At 33.3% G+C, this 22,884-nt stretch overlaps 3 protein-coding genes across 3 annotated transcripts; 2 read left to right on the top strand and 1 right to left on the bottom strand.

Annotated features, from left to right (window-relative positions):
* Positions 1-3,855: 3,855 nt before the first annotated feature.
* On the top strand, positions 3,856-7,701 carry HELRODRAFT_189052 (hypothetical protein; the record flags this gene model as incomplete). The annotated part of the gene is made up of 6 exons (XM_009024927.1): positions 3,856-3,916; positions 4,287-4,387; positions 5,580-5,655; positions 5,741-5,887; positions 6,212-6,897; positions 7,585-7,701. 6 exons carry the CDS (start codon positions 3,856-3,858, stop codon positions 7,699-7,701), a joined length of 1,188 nt encoding a protein of 395 aa, XP_009023175.1.
* Positions 7,702-10,274: 2,573 nt separating this feature from the next.
* HELRODRAFT_162835 (hypothetical protein) lies at positions 10,275-14,861 on the bottom strand (the record flags this gene model as incomplete). The annotated part of the gene is made up of 6 exons (XM_009024926.1): positions 10,275-10,476; positions 11,970-12,135; positions 12,235-12,552; positions 12,607-12,785; positions 14,669-14,728; positions 14,827-14,861. The coding sequence occupies 6 exons, from the start codon at positions 14,859-14,861 to the stop codon at positions 10,275-10,277; spliced, it is 960 nt and encodes a 319-aa protein (XP_009023174.1).
* A 1,629-nt stretch (positions 14,862-16,490) lies between these two features.
* HELRODRAFT_162834 (hypothetical protein) lies at positions 16,491-22,608 on the top strand (the record flags this gene model as incomplete). Its single annotated transcript, XM_009024925.1, has 9 exons — positions 16,491-16,804; positions 16,962-17,047; positions 17,272-17,500; positions 19,817-19,945; positions 20,508-20,704; positions 21,130-21,162; positions 21,267-21,400; positions 21,638-21,784; positions 22,540-22,608. 9 exons carry the CDS (start codon positions 16,491-16,493, stop codon positions 22,606-22,608), a joined length of 1,338 nt encoding a protein of 445 aa, XP_009023173.1.
* Positions 22,609-22,884: the final 276 nt, after the last annotated feature.

Genomic DNA, 22,884 nt, shown 5'->3' with positions numbered 1-22,884 from the left:
CGTAGAAACATTTACACAAAAACATCTCCCTTGAAGAGGTAGGAGCTACGGTTCTGTAAATTTTTTAGTTTATTCATAATTTTTAAAATAAGACAAAAATAAAATTATTTAATAAATTGTTCAAGTCGTATAATTTCCATCATCATGCCATTGACAGAGCCAGCAGCTACACATGCATGTCACTCGATTCTCAATGCCCGTCAGGATACTTCAAAACATTCATCCACGTCAGTCCTTCCAATCATTCCAGCAATCCTGATAGAAGTTTCAAGTCAAAAGCATCGTCGCATTTGTCGCTGCCTGTTGGTTTTTTAAATTTCATTTTATGACCTCACACCTCACCATGTCTTTAATTTTCAAATCAATCTTACCTATAATTGTTTTTTAAATAAATCTTTCATATATATGTAAATTTTACACAAATTTTATGTATTTATTATGTTAGTATAAATTTATGTATTAATGTTTGTGTTTGTGTAGGTGTATGTATGTGTGTTATAATTATATAGTTTTATATAATTTTATAAAAACGTTTTCACGATTTTATTTGGTTGGCAAGCTACAAGCGACCTGAGCATGTGGGCTGAATTTTTAAATTTAATCCTTTCATGTTCGTAATCGTTTTGAAATATTTATTAATGTTTTTTTAAAACAATCACTCAGCAAAAATTAAAATGTTTTAATATACGTGGTCCCAATGAAAACATCAGGCCTGCGTGAAATGCCATCCGATGTGTATCGAATGTTCAGGACCAGGTGCCTCCATGTGCACTGAATGCAGACATTACGTGCAAGACGGAAAATGTGTGGCGCTATGTTCACAAGATTATTTCATTGAACCATCGTCTCCTACGAAAACATCTGTTTTGGCGCCAACTACGACCGAATTAAAAAATGCTTTAGAGTCCAATTCGTATTCAACATCATTTAACGAGCTGATTAAATCCGCACTCAAGTGTACGAAATGCGAATCTAAATGTCTTGAATGCTATGGAAGTTCTGACAATTGCACGAGATGCAAGCACTACAAGTTAATGCTCAATGGAGAAGATGACGAGGATTTCGATGGACCAGTTAGTTCCAGTTCTGCTCGTTTACTCTGCCAGCATAATTAAACGAATGTTGTTCTGTTGTTATGAGGAAATGGCATCATATTAATCAACTAATAATTTATCATTAATGAAAAATTTGTTAAAAATAATCCTGCAAACATAATTTTAAATGTCGTAGTTCACGTGCGTCGAGGACTGTCCTTTCTGGAGTCCACACAAAACCACAAGAAGAGTAGGAAGCAACGAAAATAACGAATTCAACAAAAGTCGTGACAGAGACAAAACGATTGTGGAGATGAACGATGACGTTTTGGAAGCAGTCTGCTCCAAATACATCCACCTGGATTCACATACGTTCAGGTTTTTCAAAATTTTAAAACATTTTCATCTACCAAATAGATTCATTTCGATTTGTCTGCATTCAAACTATTCTGTTCTGCAGTTGGAGAGAAAAGTGTCTGACGGCAATTGTGTTCATATTGCTTCTGTCTGTTATGATGGTCATAGCGATGATGGTTATAAGGCAGAGAACAAAAATGAAAAAATTACAAAAGGAACAGATTGGGAAATGCGCAATTGAGATGGTGGTGGGTCGCTCTTTTATTCCATTTTTAACATCGTGTTCACAAAAGTAACCTTAGATTTCACATTTTAAAACTGCCAAATAAAAAATATAATCAAAATATTGCGCGGTAACAACTTTCATAAATTAAATTGGACCAGCCCTTGGCTCCGTCTCACATTCAACCAGACATGTCCACAGTCAGGTTCATCAGACAATCCGAACTAAGTATTGGTGGTGTTATTGGTTCTGGAGCATTTGGAACAGTTTATCAGGTCTTTAAATTGAAATTAATTTTTGCTTTTCAAGATATGTAATTACAATACATGAATAAATATAAGAGGAGCTTTCTATTTTAACCAATTTTAGGGTGTATGGTCTCCAGAAAACTATAATGTTAAGATTCCAGTCGCTATAAAAGTATTGATTGAGCACCACGTTAGAAGCGGTGGCAAGGAGTTGTTGGACGAAGCTCGCATCATGGCTTCAGTCAAGAACGAATATTGCATGCACATTTTGTGCGTCTGTTTGTCACCCCACATCATGCTCGTCACGGATCTAGTCAGGTACGGCTGCATGTTAGACTTCGTCAGGAAGCACAAGGATTGCATTGGGTCTGCCGATCTCATCCTGTGGTCCCTGCAAATAGCAACGGTTCATTTTGTTATAAAAATTGGAAATTGTTTTTATCGTTAGACCATTTCTGTTAAATTAAATTTTTTTTAACTTACATCTGCTCAACTATTTTTCAAATTAGTGCTTCCAAAATCACCATAGGAATTGCAAGTTTATCTTTTGCAACGTGCTCTGTGACATTTATGAAAAATGTTACAAATGGAAAGCAGGTTCAATTATGGCTCCATAAATTTAATAGTCCCAAGCAAGTCAAAGCAATTTCTTTGTTTCATATTTTTATTTTAAGAGTGTCACATTTCTTCACTACATTCTCTTTGGTTTGAATAAATAGAAACATCATTCATTCACTCCAGTGTCAGTCCACGTTCATAGATGTGAAAAATATTTTCATAATCACAAATGCAATAATTAGAGCAAGAAGTTAAAGTACCTTATATAGCTCATGACGACCTATTTTAAAAACATCGCAAAAGTAATATCAATAACATGTGGCATTGTACAAGTAAAAAATAACATGAGTTGTAATTATTGTAAATTTGTTAATCGAATATCAAAAGAATTTTAAAGAATTTTATGTAAATGTTGAGAAAAACTTTGCAAGTTTAGACATTACAAAAAATAAAATTTTGACCAAAGCGTAAATTTGAAAAAAAAACTTTCATATAAAATGATTGAAAAAAATGCAAATTTGTCTTAGTTTGTTATGCAAATAAGCAATCTCAAGCATGAATATTGTTGAGTATTTAGGGAGTGCAGTAAAATATAACATGGTGTTTAAAAAACCCTATTCGTTTGATGGTTAACTTAATTTTATGGGTTATTTTTCTTGTTCATTGTGCAGCTTTTGCAAACGCTACTAAGCGTTTCGGCTAAAAATGTTACGAATCCACACTTAAAAATCTATTCTTTGTGTGATCTCCATGAAATACTCACAAGAAGTAATGTAGACTTTGAGAGGCCACATCTGCCTAATGTGCAATAACCACGACATAAAACGTGGAACTGCAACCATCATCAATTACTTTAAAATTAGTTTGTCTTTCTCAGGCACAAATTGCTCTTCATGAATTTTTATCATACCCAGTGGCGGATCTAGACAACTTTTGACGGGGGGGGAATTTCGAAAATGTTTTAATTTTGACGGGACCAAAATTTGTGATGGTGTTGCTGACGACCTTTTTTTGTTTTTTTTGGTAGATTTTATACATTAAACGATCTTATTTCTGACTTTTATTAAAAAAAACTTACATAACGGTCGGCAGTGTTCTCCCGGCCCTTCCTAAATCCGCCACATCATTCTTTTTTACATTATAAAACCATTTTTTTAGAATTTTTCTTTAGCACTGTTTCTGCCAAGTCCCGCTGACTAGCAGCGTTATCCAAATTTTATTTTTCATTTATTCTAATTCCTAAAAAACTCAATTTTGTCAATATCCAAGTTTGAGCAAGTTCTTTTTTCAGATAACCTAGAATAGAATACTTTCTTGAAATTGAATTGTTAATCAAATGTTTCCAGGATAAGTTTTTATTTTGTTAACAAAATTTATTTTAAATTGTAATTGCTAAGCTATTATGGGCAACAAACTATTTTTTGTTAAATAGGGAATGTTGTATTTGTCAGAAAAAGGTATTGTTCACAGAGATCTGGCCGCCAGGAACGTACTAGGTAAAAGATTATTCGTCTGAATATTGTTTGAAAACTATGACTGACGTGTAAATACCTTGGAAATTTTTTTAATCGTGACAACTTTTTCTGCAAACTATATATTTTAATTAATTTTTGTTATTAATTATAATTCACGTTATAAATTAATTTGAGATAATTTATAGTATTAGTTAATTTATGATTTTAATTAATTAAGTTTTATATTTGTAGATGATTTTTATTCTGTTCTTAATAATCTTCTAAAAATTTATAAAAATTTATAAACAATTTACTTCCAGTTTTTAAAACAAAATTTGGCAAAGAAATGATTTACTTACATTTTTAAACAACTTTGTCATGCGACTCAACAAATTTTTACAAATTTCTGTAGTTCAGTCGATGAAACTAGTGAAGATAACAGATTTTGGATTGGCTAAACTAATGGATGATTTGAACAAAACGTCTCATCAACAGTTAAAAAGTCATATAAAAGTATGGTGATTTTTCAAAATTTATTATTTTGGCAGTCTGATATTAGTATCATTTCAACTAATAACTGCAAAAAGAGCTTTAAATCAAAGCCAACTCCAAAAAATCCATTCAAAAACAACTCCGAGTTAGCTTAGTCACATTTACGTGTACACATTTTTCACGCCCCAAAAGCTCAACGCAATTTTTTGTTGCCTTTTATGACGTCTTCAAGTTGAAAAAATATTTTTATTTTATTTTTTATTTTTTCAAGAAATAAAAATCAAGAGAGCTTTAACTCTAGCTCTTAGTGGAGAATTCAAAGCCATTTTGTCTTTTTCGCATGCCTTATTTTACCGAAACTGACTTGATCATTTGAAGAAAATGATCAGGAAAGCCATGAAGATAAAGTTGGAATATATAAAAACGTAGTTTAAAAATTGGAAAAAAGATTTTAAAAGGTTTTCTCTGCTAAAACTGCTGATGCGTCTATTTACAAGATATTTTAACATATTGATATGTTTTTTGTCTTGTTATTTTGTCTATTTGTAATTTTTCATTAGATTGGTAACTTTTGGTGCTCAACTTTTGATTTTTAAAGTTTGGTAAATAGATGAAAAATCGATTTACAATAGATGCAATTGTATTAGTCAGGTATAATTCAATGCAGTCACTCCAAATTTGGAGAACATTTTTTTGTAGACGAAATTGAAATAACGTCCAGGAAGAGTAATTTATTGTTATTGATTTTTAGAAGTTAATTTTATTTTAGAAATTATTTAAGTTTCTAGCAATTGATCACAATACCACAACTGTCGTACGCAAAGTGGTTTTATGGTGGGTTTTTCTGAATCTTTCAGATGTTCTGCATGCAAATTCACAAACACGCCTAATGAAGAGCACGCAGTACTATTTGCCAGCCAGTACGTTGTCTGTTGGGTTGTACAACCTGTTCTCTAGACTGTACAATTGCTTGTGCAGAAAATACTTCACCTAATTATTCACATACACAAATCAACTTTTAAAACTTTACATGATAGATTATAATTTATTAAAAATCTAGATTAAATGGTAGCAAAACTCTCTATAAATGTTTGTTATAGCTCTATAACATTCAAACAGAAAAAAATTAATTTAATCTTAATTCTAATTTAGTCACATTCACATAATGGTTTAACCATCAAAAATATTGGTCTACTTAAAATAAATTACGCAGATGCCGATCAAATGGCTTGCCTTCGAAAGCATATCGCTACAGAAATTTACCCACCAAAGTGACGTTTGGAGTTATGGTCAGTTTCTGAGTTTTAACAATTTTATTTGATATCCACCAATCAGGCAAGTAGTTTTTGTAACCAATATTTGACATGTACGCAGGAGTAACAATCTGGGAACTGTTGACATTTGGCGAACGTCCGTACGACAACATTAACGTCAACGACTTGTTTTCAGCGCTTATGAAAGGTGAAAGATTGAAGAAACCCGATGTTTGTGGGATTCAGTTGTATTTGCTTCTACTGACATGTTAGTGGCTACAATGTTTTAATTTCTGATCACACGCATAAGACGCTAAATTAAATAAATTGGTATTACCTACATTATTTTAAGTTGATTCTGTTAAAATTAAAACAAGGCTGGTTAATAGACCCGTCTGAACGACCAACATTTTTGACGTTGCGGCAGCGATTGAGTGAGATGCATCAGAATCCACAAGAATATATTTCATTGCCGGTTGGTCTTTAGCAAATATTTTTTAGAAAATTGATATTTCTTGAATGTTTCGAGTTATTTATATTTATTGTAATATATTTATAAAATAATTAATTTGAAACTTCAACAAGCCGGAAGGGAACCTTCAGGAACTCGTGAATCTTGATGAGGGCTACAGATCAATGAAACCGAGCACGCAGGAGGAGGATGACGATGATGTTCCTGTTCGCGGCAATCATCCAGATCACCAACACGAGCAGGAACAACAAAATGAACTACGCCAGGTTATAATCAAACAGCCAAATTTCCGAATTCAACTTCGCTCACACGAGTATTCAAACACAAAGTTCAACTTCAAGTCTTCGATAAATTTAAGTTCAAGTTACACATCCACATCTGCCCATAATCTACAACACAGTTCCAGTTTTCCATATTACAACACTGATGTTTTTGATGATCCTATCAATGGGGTTCAAAATAAAATGTGCGCTAATCATGTTGATGGAAAATGTCATAGTGAAGTTGGTTATGAATCATTAAACTCAATTTTTTCTTCCTCTGAATGGTCGAAGGTCTGCACAAAAGTAGTAGAATCTCATCAGCACGACGACGAATGTTTCATTGCTGACGATCAAATAAACAATGCTGCCCGTGCTCATCGCACGGTACATAGCATGCAGTACGATGGCAACATTGAAATCAGAAACTCGATGACAGCGGAATATAACACATGGATAAGAAAATATGAAACTGTTTATTACAATGACGTTTCGACGATATATAACAGAGACTTTCTGAAGGAATCGTGCCTTACCGAAACAACAGTTTGACCTATCTTTTGCAAATTTATTGCAATTATTGTAATATTTGAGATTTTAAACTTTAGCGAAAGAGCGAATGAAGTTTGTTTGCCTTGAATATAATTACTAGCTCGGTTTTTTTTATTGCGCATCTGTTTAAATATGATTGACCTCCTTTATAGTTGTTTCTATAGATTTCACGTTTCTTTCTTAGCATTAATACATTTTTTCTATAAGGTGTGTTTGAAATGTTTTGCGCGGTAGATTGGTGAAGCGCTTTTACTGATATGTTCTTCAGAGGCGCTTATTAAATACTTGCTTTGTGCTCAGTATTCTATGTATCAGTCACGTGTGTTCACATGTTTATCTTCTTATAAACTTTTTTAAGAAAGGGCAAACCAATTTTTATTTTTTATGTATTATATCCTAATTTTTGAAAAAATTATGTATGTATGTATATATATATATATATATATGTGTGTGTGTGTGTGTGTGTGTGTGTGTGTGTGTGTGTGTGTGTGTGTGTGTGTGTGTGTGTGTGTGTGTGTGTGTGTGTATTGTGCAATTTTTTGATTGCAGTCAGGGCAGCAAATGTTTCTAGTACAAAATGAATAATCTGTTCATCCATTTTACATGTTAAACTTTTTCATCATGCTCATGTTGGATATTGATATATAATATTGGATTTAAAACGATTGACGTATTTTTAAGGTGCTCAATTCAACTGAAGATTTTATAAATCGTGAACTGGTACGACTCATAGTAGAGAAAATATGCTTCGACGGCTTAATAATGGGAGTTTTCACACTAAATGTAAATTTAAATTAAATTTGTTTTAGAGATAATGATTTAGCAGTTGACATTATGTAAACAAGTTAAAAATATCATACATTAAAAAGTTAAAAACTATCAATTCAATGAAAACAAATTCGCAAACACCAGAAAACTCGTTTGAAATGTATTGAAATGTTTTAAATTTAGTGCGAAACATGGCGGCTAAGAAGCATCAGACTGATCAAGTTTTTAAAAAACATTTCTGCAATTTGCAGATTTGTCAGAGCAAAAATACCACGCATAAATTGGATATATCGAACGTATGCACTCTACAAAGCTAGCTTTTTGGTGTGCTTCTTTGTGCTTAAGAACATGTTACATGATCAACATGATCAACAAGAGTTACATATCAATAAGAGTTACTACTCATCAAGCAGTTACTGGCAACAAACTGCCTGCATGTTGATTTCATTTTTTCAAGTAAATAAATAAGCGTAAGCAAAATTCCGACAGATATTATCTGTAGTTTTCGTTTATGCCGAAACGTACAACCAAAAAGCAATGCTGAAGAGTTGATGAAGCTGATGAAAATAACTTTTTTTGAGTGACGTATTTAGACTTCTAAGCGACATAAAACTTGAAAACTCTATTTAAAAAAACTGAATGTGATCAGACTCATTTCAATGATCATTCGTTGGATGTAAATCAAACATATCAGAGATCAGTGTTTCCAAATGTTTTTGCCATGCTCCCAAACCACTTGAAAACATTTCTATCCTATCTTACAAATTTATGTAACATGTAACATGTGTATTTTATTTTTTTACTTTTCTGATTTTTATTGCAAGTAAAATGGAAATTGTAAGAAAAATTTCTTGTTTGAACCTGCTTCTCTTATTGAGAATTAACATGATCAAGTATTATGTGAATTATTAGTTTTTATTGTACCAACATTTTCATTTAGTTATCAATTGCATGTATTTAAATCTCAAAAAACAGTTATTTTTTAATAACACAGCAGTTCAGTTCATTTTAAAATTTGTATTCAACATTTTTTATTGACATCATAAGCAATCAAGAAGTTTATAAAAAAACTTTTGCTGATTACCTTAACTAAATGCAAAAGTTCAATAATTTGTCAATATTAGCAATAAACAAATATGCAATTTATAAACAGAATAACAGCTTATACAAATAAAATTAAAACTGCTTTTTAATTAAAAAAATCAAATCAAAATTCAAATTTAAACTAATAAAAAAAGTTCAAAGTCAAAGGCACCTAATACCAAAATTCAGTCAAACTCGACAATATTTTTAAGCATACTTTCTTTAACAAAATTTTTAAAAGAATTAATTGGCATATCTCTGACTTCAACACTGACAATTTTATCCCACAGCTTAATTCATCTAGCTAACCAATTCCTATCATTTGTCACAGTCCGACTTTAAACAGGGCAGAGCATACCTTTCTGTTTTGTTGATGAGGTTAAATATTCAACAGTTGATCTCCAAAATAAGTTGCCATATATAAAGTAAGGGTAAAAAAGGCTGTACTTTTGCAGTATTATTGTGTTTGAAGTTAATTTGTCGCGTAGTTTTTACATAATGCCAATAACTGCCAAGAATTTATTAACTATCGTATGTATATGTAGTGTAGTGTCCAATTTAAGTTACTCAGGATAACAATTCCAAGAAATTTCGTTGACCTAACGCTAACCCGAGGCAAAATGGTGTCACCAATTATCAGAGGTAAATTTATAAATGCTTTATTTATAGTTTTTATTTTATGGCCAAATATTATATAATAAGATTTTTTTAGATTTAAAACCAATTTATTTATTTTAAGTAATCATAATATTTAATAAGATGTTCGTTCATTTCGCAAAACAAAGCCACCGGATCATTACCGGATGATAACAATATATCGGTGTTACCAGCAAAAATGTACCGTTATACAACGATCAGTCAGCAAAAAAAATATCATTCACGAACTGTATAAACAACAATGGACCTAAAATCGACACTTGTGGAAAATCCAGTTTTGATAACGGACAATGACGATTCAACACTTTCAACAGATACAAATAATATAGTCCAAACTATTCCAAAGAAATGCCCATGAATCCGTAATTAGGCAATTTTGATACCAGGATTTCATGGTAAATAACATCAAAAGCCTTTTTTAAGTCAACAAAAATTCTTAACGTAAACAGTTTGGACTAAAATTTGTTTAGCAGTCATCGATACAAATCTGCAATTGCTCTTTCTGGTGATGTTTTAGGTATAAAACCATATTGACTTTCATTTAATTAAAAACTTCCACATTCTTATTAACATGAGTTTTTCTAAATTTTGAAAATATATGTAATAAGGAAATGGGTCTATAATTTTCAAAGAATTTCGGGTCACCACTTTTGAAGATGGATAAGACTTTGGCTGTTTTAACTTTATTGGGAAAGGTTCCAATTCTTATAGATTTATTGAATAATGTAGAGAGCGGTAAGGCAGTATAATAGTGTTACGACCTGCACCTCTAATTCGTATGCTATCGTATCGCGCGAGTTCACAATTTCTAAGAGACCTTTTTAGAACGGGAACAGCTTTTATTGTACAATGAACAACAGTAATCAGACGTTAATTTTTCTTGTTCTCTTTGCAATCGATGACAAATCTTCTCTATACGCTATATCAACCTTTGACACTGTAGATCGATTCTTTGAAGGAATGGTAGAATATCGGATAAGAGCTATCACTGAAATCGGAGAAGTCGTCGAATCGCCTTGTCTAATTCCGAGAGCCAATTTCTTGTTCGTACAGGAATCTGAATACCTGTCCAAATATTAATTAATTTACGAGCGCAAATAATTTATAAACTGATAAACAATGCCTGGATATCGTCGACCTATTTTTTTTCTTTGCTCTATTGTTTGCTGTATTGTCTTTGTTTTATTATTTTCCGGTCTTTCGTCCGCCATCTTAATTTACCAACTTTAATGTCGACCCCAGGCACTTTGCTCGGATTATCACATTATCCTCCCCTTAAACTGTTTGGTCCCCAAACAGGTCGTTCCTATACGTGATAATCTTTTTATTCTGCTGTTTCTGGGTCGCCTTGTAAGGAGCCAACCGATTCAGGTGTACGATTTTCAGCTTTGCTCGAGGTTTACCGTGTTCTTAGATTCGGTACACCACATCGTTGATTTTGGTGATGATCCTGTACGGTCCTTCCCAATACTTCTGAAACTTCGGACAGCGCCCCTTTTTGCGTTTCGGGTTGTATAGCCATACCAAGTTGTCACTTTGGAATCCGGCTTTCTCCCCTTTGACGTTGTACCTCTCCAAAACCTTTTCCGTATTTTGCTTTATCTTAGTCTATGCATTCCTGTGGATGTAATCCATCTGTTTGCAGTGTTCTTCCACGTACTTGGTTACTGGCAGCGGGTCTAGAGGGAAATACTGTACTTGATGTCTGCAGGTGTCCGTATGGTGTCCCCGAATAGAATCTTTGAGAGTCTCGTTGGTCGTGGCGTGAACGACACTTCGGTATGCCATTAGAAACAAGGGGGTGTGCTTGTCCCAATCCCGTTGGTTGTCGTCGACTACTTTGGCTAAATGCTGTATGATGGTCTGGTTGAACCGTTCAACCATCCCGTCAGATTGTGGGTGAAGTGGTGTCGTTCTTGTTTTGTTAAATTCAAGGATCCGGCACATTTCTCCCACTATCTGGAATTCAAAGTTCCTACCTTGGTCCGAATGTAGTTCTAAATGAACCCCGAATTGAGTAACCCAGTTAGCTATGATTTCTTTCGCTATCGTCTGGGCCTCCTAGTTGGGTATCGGATAGACTGCTGGCCACTTGCTGAAATAATCTGCTATGACGAGCGTATATCGGTTACCATTCTCTGATACTGGGTAGAGGCCTGCAATGTCCACTGCAATCCGTTCAAATAGTGCTCCCACGTTGTAAACTTGGAACGGGCTTCTGGCTTTGTTTTTGGGTCCTTTAACCGCAGCACAGGTGGTGCAATGCCTGCACCATGCTTTCACGTCTTGTCGTGCGCGAACCCAATAGAACTTTGTCCCTATCGGTCCAAGGTTTTAATGATTCCCAGATGTCCTCCAGTCAGCCCTTTATGCATTTTTTTAATAACGTCGTCTGTCTTGCTTCGGGGTATTATTGTCTGCATCGTATATTTTGTTCCGTCGGCCGTGGTTGTTTCCTTTGCGGTGCAGCCTTCTTACGGTGATTATTCTGTTTTTGAGGACTTGTGTTTTTATAGCCAGTCTGTGCTCCGCAAGGCCGGCTCCTCTAGTTTTTCGACGTTTTGGCCGTCGGCGCTTTATCGGCTGGTTCATTTTTGCTTTTGCTTCCTTTATTGCCTCCAAAATTGCCCTTTTTCTGTAGTTGTTGACAATATCTTCGAATGTGCCATTTTTTCCACAGTTCCAACACTTCAGAGTGGAGCAGGTACCCGGGGCCGTTTCCATCTTTTGACAATCCACTTCCTCATGAATTTGCCTTATTCATTGAGTCCTTTCTCAGCATCATTTTTGCCGATTTCAGCGTCGTATATCTTTTAAAGGTACCTTGTAGGGTCTCCTCTTTTGAGATCGCCAACTCGTATTTGATCTCTGGGTTCCGTATTGCTTGGATGAATGCTTTGGCCGCTAGCTTGTCCCTGAATTCTGGGGTTTCGGTCGGGTAAGCTAACAGCGTCAACCTTTCTACGTCCTGGGCCAGTTGTTGTGCAGTCTCCCCGGATTTCTGAACTCGGTGCTCTAGTTGCGTCGAAAAAAAATCTTCTGTGTAGCTATTGCCAAAACGTCGTGTCAGTGCAGCTGTTAACGACTCGAAATTGTCCTTGTCCTTGGCTGGTATTGCTTGCAGCACCTCCAGTGCCGATCCTCGAAGTGTTAGTACCAATGCGGTGGCCCGTTCTTTGTCGTCTCATGAATAACTAAGTGCCGCTGCCTCAAACTGGGTTCGATAGCTTTCCCAAGGGATTATGCCATCGAATGTCGGCGCTTTCAGCGTTTTTGCAGATACGTGATTGGGTGTCCCGTTTTTGTTTTTATCTGCCAGCTCTTGAGATATTTTGTCTAATTCTTGTTTGTGTCTTCTTTCCAGTTCGTCGACTCTTTCGTTTAGCGTTGTTGTCTGTAACTCGATTCTGTCGAGTTCCTTTTTTATTTCTTCTGTCTTCCGTGACTGCTGTTCTATTTTATTGTTAATTTCCTCAAATTATTCAGGCCATCGGACGTCGGCAACCATCCGATTAGCCATTTCCAGATTAATTTGTTTAGTTAAGTCTGGTTCATATGAAGGGACGTTTATTAGATATCGACTCGTTTCTTAACGGCATACAAACAAAAATAGGCAAATGATCAGCTTTTTCTTCGCAGATGATGCCTTTTAAAAAATTATTATAGTCATTTGAGAAAATGTTGTCAATGACAGAAGAACACGTACCTGTGTTTCTAGTAGGTCTATTGATTAAACATTAAAGGATGTAAATCAAAGCCTGCCACGCGTGGCGGAATTGTTTATAGCTATGTTAATATTAAAGTCACCGATTATATATCGTTTATTTCAAAGGTGATTGAGAGAATTGTTGCCAAGGAGCTGTTGACACCCGACAAAATGGCGCCGTCAAAACCGCACCGAAAAAATCGCGCACGACAAAATAACGTAAAAAACAAAAAACCGACGAAAGAGCGCAACATAGCATTGTTGGTGAAATTTTGAAGAAAAGATTATTTTTTTATGAATAGGTTTGCAAAACGTAAATCTTAACAAGTTCATTTGATATTAGCTAGTTTTTTGAAATAAATTAAAAAAAAAACAAGAATAAAACATAGCAAAACCAAATGATTAACGCTTTTATTTTATTAAACTAATTCGTAAGATATTTTAAAAAGTCAAACTATATGCAATGTGACGTAAATATTCCATTCGTGATATGGAGTAATAAGTTGGCAATATTGTTGTTAGACGTTTGTCCAGTTTGCGATCGCGAACATTCCTAAATGTCAGTGGAAATCACTTAGCTCTTCAAATGTTGCGATGACTTGACGCAACAGTAGAACAAAGGAAAGAGCTAGCAATATGTTATAGCTATACGTTTGTCCAGTTTGCGATCGCGAACATTCCTAAATGTCAGTGGAAATCACTTAGCTCTTCAAATGTTGCGATGACTTGACGCAACAGTAGAACAAAGGAAAGAGCTAGCAACATGTTATAGCTATACGTTTGTCCAGTTTGCGATCGCGAACATTCCTAAATGTCAGTGGAAATCATGGTGTCACTTGGCGATTTTGTTTTTCATGACCCCGACCAGTACATTTATCTTCCAAGTATTCGTACACTTTTTAACAACTTCTGGACAAGCTTCACTTAGCTCTTCAAATGTTGCGATGACTTGACGCAACAGTAGAACAAAGGAAAGAGCTAGCAATATTTTTACAAATAAACAAATAATTGTATGTTTTCATGTTGCAGTAGTGAGATTTCTTCTTGCACTTTACGCCCGAGGCATTGACCAAGGTAGAATAAACAACCATATAATTTAAGGGCTGGAGATACGGTGCTTATTGCATTCTCACTAACACTAACCTTTTCAAAATCCCAAAATCCATTATAACATATCCACTATAATCAATAGATTAGGTTAATGGTTTTTGAAATGCCATTTTTACGATTATGTTCCAAAGTTTAAAAAATAATAATTAACAACAATTAATCTAATGATTTTGTTTCAGTGCATTTAAATATAACAATTTAAAATATAAAATTGACATTTGATAAGTGATGATTTTTGAATTTGTTTTAATGCACAATTTTGTCGTTCGTTATTATGTCGGCGATATTTTGTTACCGCTATTTTGTCCGGAAATTTTGGCGCCGTTTTACGTCATTTTGTTGGCGCTATTTTGACGGGTCCTCTCCCAAACCTACCTCTGACTACAATGGTGGATTTAAACGGGTGCCAAAATTTAAAATTGTTTACATTTTGAAACTTACCTTTTTTGCTTATCTCGCCAATTTATGGCCAAATTTGTTCTTAAAACGGCATTTTCCTCTCTAAAAAATTAGTTTCACTGAAATTCAATAAAAACATTGCTCACCAGTGGAAGCAATTACTCGCCCCCCCCCCTAGATTCGCCATTGTCTAATTACACCTATGATTAATATTATTCGAAATTAATATAACCATCAGATGATGAGGCTTAGGTCACCCTTGTCTGCTATATGCGAATTCTTTGGCATTTTAAATTGTCTTTTATAGAGAGTATAATGTGCCAAACCAAATCTTGTAGAGAGTTGATCTCAATTAAAGTTGTTACTTAGTTTAATTAAGTAAAGGCTCGTATTAAATGTTTGCATGGACAACGGATGAAACACACGCACATTTACACACGCACATACACACACACTCACACACACACTTTTATACAAACAACTTCTAATAGCAGTCACATTTCACATTTGAATTATGTCTACTTGAAAGTGTAGCTCTTGTCTTGATTATTATCAACTGGTGATATAATATAATTCCTAATATTATCGTTATTTTCATTATTATTGTTATTATTATTAGTGTTATTAATTTTATTATTGTAAAATTACAAATTTGTTCAGCAGAGTGAACACAATTATAAATATTGAATTCGTCTTTGTTACCCTTTAAAATCCTGAAAATGAACAAAGCCAAATCGTAAGAAGAAAAACGTCCTAATTTACTAGATAGAACGCCGAATAATTAACGTGCACGCAACGGAATCGAATGGAGAGAATAATAGTTGAACTACAAAAAGAGCGCATACACTAATTCATGTTAATAGTTTCCGTGTGGATATAAAAAAGAATAGTAAATAAATATACGCACATGTATGCAAGCACGTAAGAATGTATAAGTATATCAACTTTCACACACACGCACACACATGCACATAATATATATTCATAATATAAATAATATATATGTATATATATATAGCATACATATTTACAATACATATATATATATATATATATCAGTAAATTTCGCTAACAAATTTTCATTTAAGCATATTTCATTAAACGCAATGCTTATATTATTGTTATTTAATTTTTTATTAAGATTTTCTATTTTTCTTATTAGTTTTTTATAATTATAATTAAATTAAATTAATTAAATTTAATTAATTAATTAAATATAATTAATATATATAGTATATATATATAAATATATACTTATATATATATATATACATATATGCAAGTATACAAATAACAAATAAATTGTCGCCGGGATCGACAACACAACAATGTGTCTGCAATCGAGTTGAATACCTCCACTCAATCCTTCCATCCATCCATGTCTCGTGCACTGCTATCATGTTTAGGTTTTAACCGATATTTACATACAGAATGGCTTTTCGAAATGTTTGAATGGTTTCTTAAGATATACTGAAGCAGCAATGTTTTGGATAATTAATTTATTTGATAGTTTGATGTTGGTCGGTTGAAATTAGTTAACTATTTTTGATTATTTTTGAAATTTTGTATATAAATTATGTAATTGTAAATAAAATTTAATGAAAATTTAAAATTAATAATAATAATAACAATTTGATTAATTTAGTTTAAATATAACAAAAATGACTCAAATAAATTTAGATGAAAACTCCAACAACAATAATAAAACTAATAATAAATCAAATAACGATACAGCAGAGACACATATGCAAACAGATAGAGTAGGCAGTTGACTTATTTAATGGGCAATCAACACATCACCAGTGGGACTGTTATCAGTTAATTTAATAGCGTTGATAAGTAACAAACAAACAAACAAACAAACATGGATACACTTTCTTCTCCGTTTCACGAGACCAACGACGGATTGAAAGATTTGAAACAAAAAAGACAAAATGATCAAATGATGTTGTATATTTTCATTTTGTCAATGCTCTTGCTTTCGTTTTTCCTTGGATATTTCCAATTCTCTCTCTTCTGGATTTTCATCATTGGACTGCTGACGCTCTTTGTTTGGAACAGAAGAGCGTTGGACCTGACGGAGAGATTCATTTGGGAGCAAGAAACTCTGCTACATAGAAAGAGAGCTCTGAGGCAGAATGAAACTTGTGAATGGCTCAATTTTTTAATCAACCGATGGTAAATCATTTTTGGCTTATTTAATTAATTGTTAATTTGATAGTATATTATTATTATTATGTAAAAAATTATTTTGTTTATTCATCCTTTTTAAAGGTTTGTAAATTTTAAAATTAAAATTACTTAAAATTATTTTGTTTATTCATCCTTTTTAAAGGTTTGTTTTTGGTGTAAATAATTTTTCGGATATTGTCAAAAGAAATATTGACTCGTTCCTCATCAATGTGCAGCCTTATTTTCTGAGTGAGTTGAGAACAACCAAGTTAACAACTTTTTGCATGAACAATTAATAATAATGTTAATCATATAGTTTAACATTTTGTTAACTTTAATAAAAATATATCAACATAATTAATATTAATTAATAATATAACCGTTTGTTAATCCATCTATGTTGTATATAAATTTTTTCAATTTATTGATCACTGGAGCTGAATAGACTACTTCAAAGTATTTAAACTTTTCAGGTAGCTTGGAGTTCAAAAACTTGAAAATTGACAGCCAAACACCCAGCATCCAATCCATTCACGCTTTTGAAGTTGAAGAAGGAAAGCAGAAAACGATAAGCTGGAGCAACATAATGACGCCACCACCTGGCCTCAAGATGGTTCAGAAGCATCAGCTGGTCCTCGAGGTTCGTATGGAGATTTCAGCCGACCAGTTCATGGAGCTCACTGCTAAACTCAGTGGCAAATGGTTATTTAATTGGCATTGTCTTTTTGTTTTTAATTGGTCTAAATACCATTTAAATATGTAAAAAATAAATGTCAAAATTTTAAACATTATATTTGTATACAGTCTATGTTATTGAATGTAGCTTTCGTTAGTTATCTCTCGATTTTTCTATTTAATAATTGTTCGTACATTCTACTGTTCGTTCGGGAGGAATTTAAGGTGAGTTCCATAACGCCATAATTAATTCAGCATCATGTGCCATATGTTTTGTCAACAATATCACATTTATTAAAATTTTTCAACGGGACTTTCACTTTATGGCATCAATTATTTATTAATTTCTCTCTTAAAACTTATGCAACTTCTTTGACCGTAAACGTTGTCTTGTAATTAATGAATGTAATGTAACATTGTAAATGTTGGTCGGTGTGTTAGTGTCATTGCGCGGTGTCCTGGTTCAAATACTGCCTGTCTGAAATTCTAAGACTTATCAAGCGCTATACGCGTGTGAGGCGGTGCTTACGCGTGCACACATAGAGGTAGGTCGTCGTGTGCGGATAGTTCAGCCTCCGTGGCACGAAGGTTCAATAACTAATGAAGAATATCAAGTAAGCAGTTCTAATTTTGTCATTGCAGGATGTTAAATTAATAATCGTCGTTGTTTGTCATTACTGTTCTTTTTATTATTTTACTAAACTCAATTGCACTACAGTAACAATATAACAGTTGATAGTCGATCACAAGCTTGAAGGAGCTTTTAAATTTTTAACGAACACCAGAGTTTTAAGTGGTACTGCGTGAAAGTTTTTTTGAAGTGCTGCGTGTTGCCGAGTGAAGGTTTCTTACTGTTTCTAGCTGCATTTGAAATATTGAACTCGTTGCTATTAAGTGATCTTTAAATATAAATAGTTGTTAAATTTTGTAAAGTTTGAATAATTCAATGTTTCACTTTGTAACCCATTTGAAAATGTACATAGACAAGTAGAGCAGTCGTTTAAAAACTATCATTAGCCGTGTAAAATTAAACATTTAAACCGTTTATTCAAAAAAATGCAAAAAATTTAAAAATCTTGTTTGATGTGCCCACATTAAAAAAACTTTTTTTTTTATCTCAATTTTACTTTTCGGCCTATAGGGTAGAAAATTTTTTGTCACATTCTGATGATATTTTGTTGCTATTTCGTCGACTATTAAATATTCACATTGCTACCCTTGCGATTATTCATCACACGAATCTATAGTATATATTAAATCGAATGTTTGGTATTAATATTATTTCAATAATGTTTCATTGCCTTCAATATAAGAATGTACCCATCTGTAAAGTTCTAACTTTCATTTATTTTTCAAAACTCTTGTTTTCACTTTAAATAAATATAAACATCCACAAATAGCACAATTTATATAATTGTTATCTCTCAAAATCTCTCCGTTTTCAACGTTGCTTTCGTCATATTCACACCTCACCACCCACAATCAACAGCCAGAACACTTTACTTTCGTCGTTCCATCGTCTGGGGCGTCGTGATTTTCTGTCAATTAATAAATCTTAGCATTATCTGCAACACGAGCACCGTTGTGTTGTGTTGATGGTAGTTTTTTTTCTTAGAAACGTTGATTGCTCTCAATCGGATGAAGTCATTTGCATAATTGATCCGTTCTGATGACAACCTGAATCGATTATTCTGTTCAACATTGCGGAGATGTTTTTCATGTGTCGGTAGTTATATTTGGTTACAACGTGAAAGATTGTTGTAGTAGAAGTGACGGCAATAATAGATTAATAAGATTAATCATTGTTGTAGTGATACTTGCAGTGATAATTGTTTGCAGAGTAGTTTCGATACTTACTGCAACGTGAATAGACTTAACAAAAATATCGTCATAGATCATGACATATAACAATAGATACATCCATTTTATGATTTGAACTATCCCTGAATTTATTTGTTTACAAAACGTGCCTGCTCAAATTTTTATAAATTCGTGCAAACTCAGATTCCTAAGATGGCATGTTTCTATGATCTTGCTGCTTTGTTTATTAATTTATCAGATAGTACGTTAAATTGACATAAAACTTCTTTTCCATTTCTATTCGTTTATTTTTTCAACGAACGATGTGATTTTAATTTTATATTCATGTGCTGGTAGTTATATTTAGTTACAATTTAAATTCAATTTGTAATATCGTCACTGTCGTCTTCATTCATCATTCACATAACCACAATAAAGTCAGCAGCACTATCATTGATTTATTTCGTTGAACGACTGAAATTCAGTGGTAACATGTATTCAGTAACTGAATGCATTCCAACTATTCACTCGATCACAAAACAGGTTAGGGTTGTCATTTGATTTGTTGATAGAGAAAATGAACGTGAAGGCCCTGGTCCAGGTGAACATTCATCTGGACAGAGATGTTCCATTCCCCCACGTGGCCTCCATCACTTCATGTTTCGTCGACAAGTAGTCCCTTCATGTTATTGTTCACATTTTGTTGGGGTTTTGAAATGTTTGTTGTCATTTCAAAATTTGTTTTGGTTGGTGTTTTAATTGAGGTTTTACTAATAGTTGATATTGGAGTTACTCATATTTATTGACATTGTTGTTGTTGGCGTTGTGGTACATCCTGTTGCTGTTGGCGTTGTTGTACATCTGGTTGTTGTTGTTGTTGTTGTTGTACATCCTTTTATTGTTGTTGTTGCTATTAATGTTGTTGTCGCCGTTAGATTGCGCTCAATTGTTTTTTTGTTTTTTTTTTATGGTCGCTGTTTGATAAGCAACGAACGTTACAAAACTTCCTGCATATTTGTCACAAGTTGTATATGACCCCTACTAACAGTTGTTAAGAGTGGTTTTTGTCCGAGGAATTGTTAAGTGTAGGAGTGTAAATGTATTAAAAGCTTTTTATAGGTTGTGAGTGTTCATCCTTCCACGCCATACAAACAATATGCGCGCAGTGCATTAACAAGAGACAAGCAACCTACAAGCAAATTACAAACGATATTCAAACAATAAAATACAACAGGCCTGAAGTTTGGTTCAACATTCGCGTACTAAGGTACATTCAAATAATGGAGATCCCTCTTTTAAAACTCTGGTTACATAATTTGATCATAAACGCCCTCACTGAAGCTCTCGTTGACCCTGGCAAAGTGGAGATCACGTTCAACAATAGAGGACTGATGGGTCCCGTCCTCGATAAACAGCCTTTCAAAAAACTTGGTACTATAAATCTTCATTCACTCATTTATAACTCTTGCTGCTTGACTTGAAACATTTGAAGATTTACTTTTCGCTTGACATATTTATAGAATTAAATAGATATTTATAAAATTGGTTATTGAAATTTGGTTTTTCATTTTCACGATCCTATTAAAGCCAGGGGTCTTATAACGGTGACGATTGCAGGACAATATAAGCCCTCCACAGGTGCTCTTCTACAAATCGTTTTAATTTCTCTCAATTTTCGCACTTTTCTTAAACAATGTGTTTATTTTTATTATTTTTAAGTTCATTTGAACAGAACAGCATTTCAGTTGATTTAACTTAACAAATTACTGCTAATGGATTGGTATTCATCGTATTGTGCGGCATATATGTACATTCGGTTCAATGTTTTAACTTCCCACTATTAAATCATAATGCAGATGTGAAAAACAAGACTCCCTCCAACTCGCTAGGTTAGTGGCAATGCAATAAATCGTTAAACATTTATTATTCATATATTCGTTTATATTTATTTATTTTCTTACATTTCAGTTTTAATTTTTGAATTTGTGATCAGAACTGTTCAACGACACAAGATATTGCACGGTTGCAATTGACGACCAGCAATCGTCGTCATCCCCACTCGTGTCTGGATCATCACCATTCACTCATTCTGCCACCTTTCTTGTGTACAATCTCTCCACCGAACAGGTTGTGCAGAACTTAAAAAATATTTTCGTTGTTTCAAGTTCGTTTTTCCACTACGATTTGTATGAAGGGTTGTTACATCTACATCAGATCGGTGTTATCATTGATGTTTCATTGAAAGTTGATGTGCTTGTATAGTCATACTTTATTCATCGCAACCTCAATTCACTCAAAATTCTTTTATACGTTTCATTAACCTGTTGTTATCACAACTGCCTCAATAACTCCTCACCATTCCAGCTGAAGATCAGACTGAAGAGCAAGGTCCTGCTCACCAACCAGTCACTCGCCCACATCGTTCTGCCCCTCAACAACTACGCACTTCAACAAAAACCTGAGTACGTTGTTTCATGTTTTAGTACTTTCATATTGGAAGAACTTTTCTGGGTAGGTTAGAAATTTCGTGCTAGATTCTACAATCCTTAGATTGTGTGGATTGTTATTGTAGTGAATTACTTCTACGTTATTGTTGAGTATTTCTTTGGTGATTTTTGTGTTTTGTTTCTCTTTCAGGTGATTTTATGTTGTTCCTGACTGAACATGCATTGTAAGCTTTTTTGATAATTTAGTTGTTGTCATTCCGATGTATTTAGAGTTTTGGTGCCTTCATTTACCAATTTTGCATTTTTATGAGTACACTAGGTGACTACGGTTTATTATCGATTCCGGTTTGCTTATGCAGTTGTTTTTCATAATTTGAGATGAAGTTTTATGGTTGGTGTAATAGACTCTAAGTTTAACGGTTTCTAGGTCCATTAGTTGACTTAACAGTTTCTAATAATTCTATTCATAAGTTCCTCATCCTATTTAAACGCTGTCGACATGTAATTCTTGTAGTAATAAACTAAATATGAAATTACAATATATTAATGGAAACAAAGAGAAATTGAAATTAATAAAAAATAAAATACTATAACGATAGAATTTAATGAAAATTGTATACGTAATGGCCTTGTACCTAATTATATATATATATATATATATATATATATATATATATATTATTTATTTGTTAGAAATATTTATTCTTTTTTATATAGGATAGATATATATTTATGCACACAAGCAACTTTGAGAAAGTTATAAAATGGGCTTTACAAATAATCTAATAATTATCATCATCATCATCATCATATATCTAGAATAATATGCAGGCATGCGTGTATGAGTATGGTATATACAAATATGTATTCAGTGTGCAGCTCAGATAGTCTGGGGCTGTTGTGGTTTGGACCTCAGTTTATTTTTTCGTGATACAATTGACTTTATCGATGTTATTGATATTATTCTCATTGCTACTGACGAAAAGCTCGATACAGGTCTAATGGTACTACTTATAATTATCATGCTTGTTTTTGTGTTGCACGATTTTTTCTTGTAAATTTACATGTGCGCATTATTGTGCTGTGAACAAAGATATAAATTGGCTAACTCAATAGAAAAATGGATGAACGTAATTAATATGTTTCTTCATAGCTTATTAAAAA

This window comes from Helobdella robusta, assembly GCF_000326865.2.
Source record: "Helobdella robusta unplaced genomic scaffold HELROscaffold_4, whole genome shotgun sequence".
Classification (NCBI taxonomy): Eukaryota; Metazoa; Annelida; class Clitellata; order Rhynchobdellida; family Glossiphoniidae; genus Helobdella; species Helobdella robusta.
This window is presented reverse-complemented; position numbering and strand designations above follow the sequence as displayed.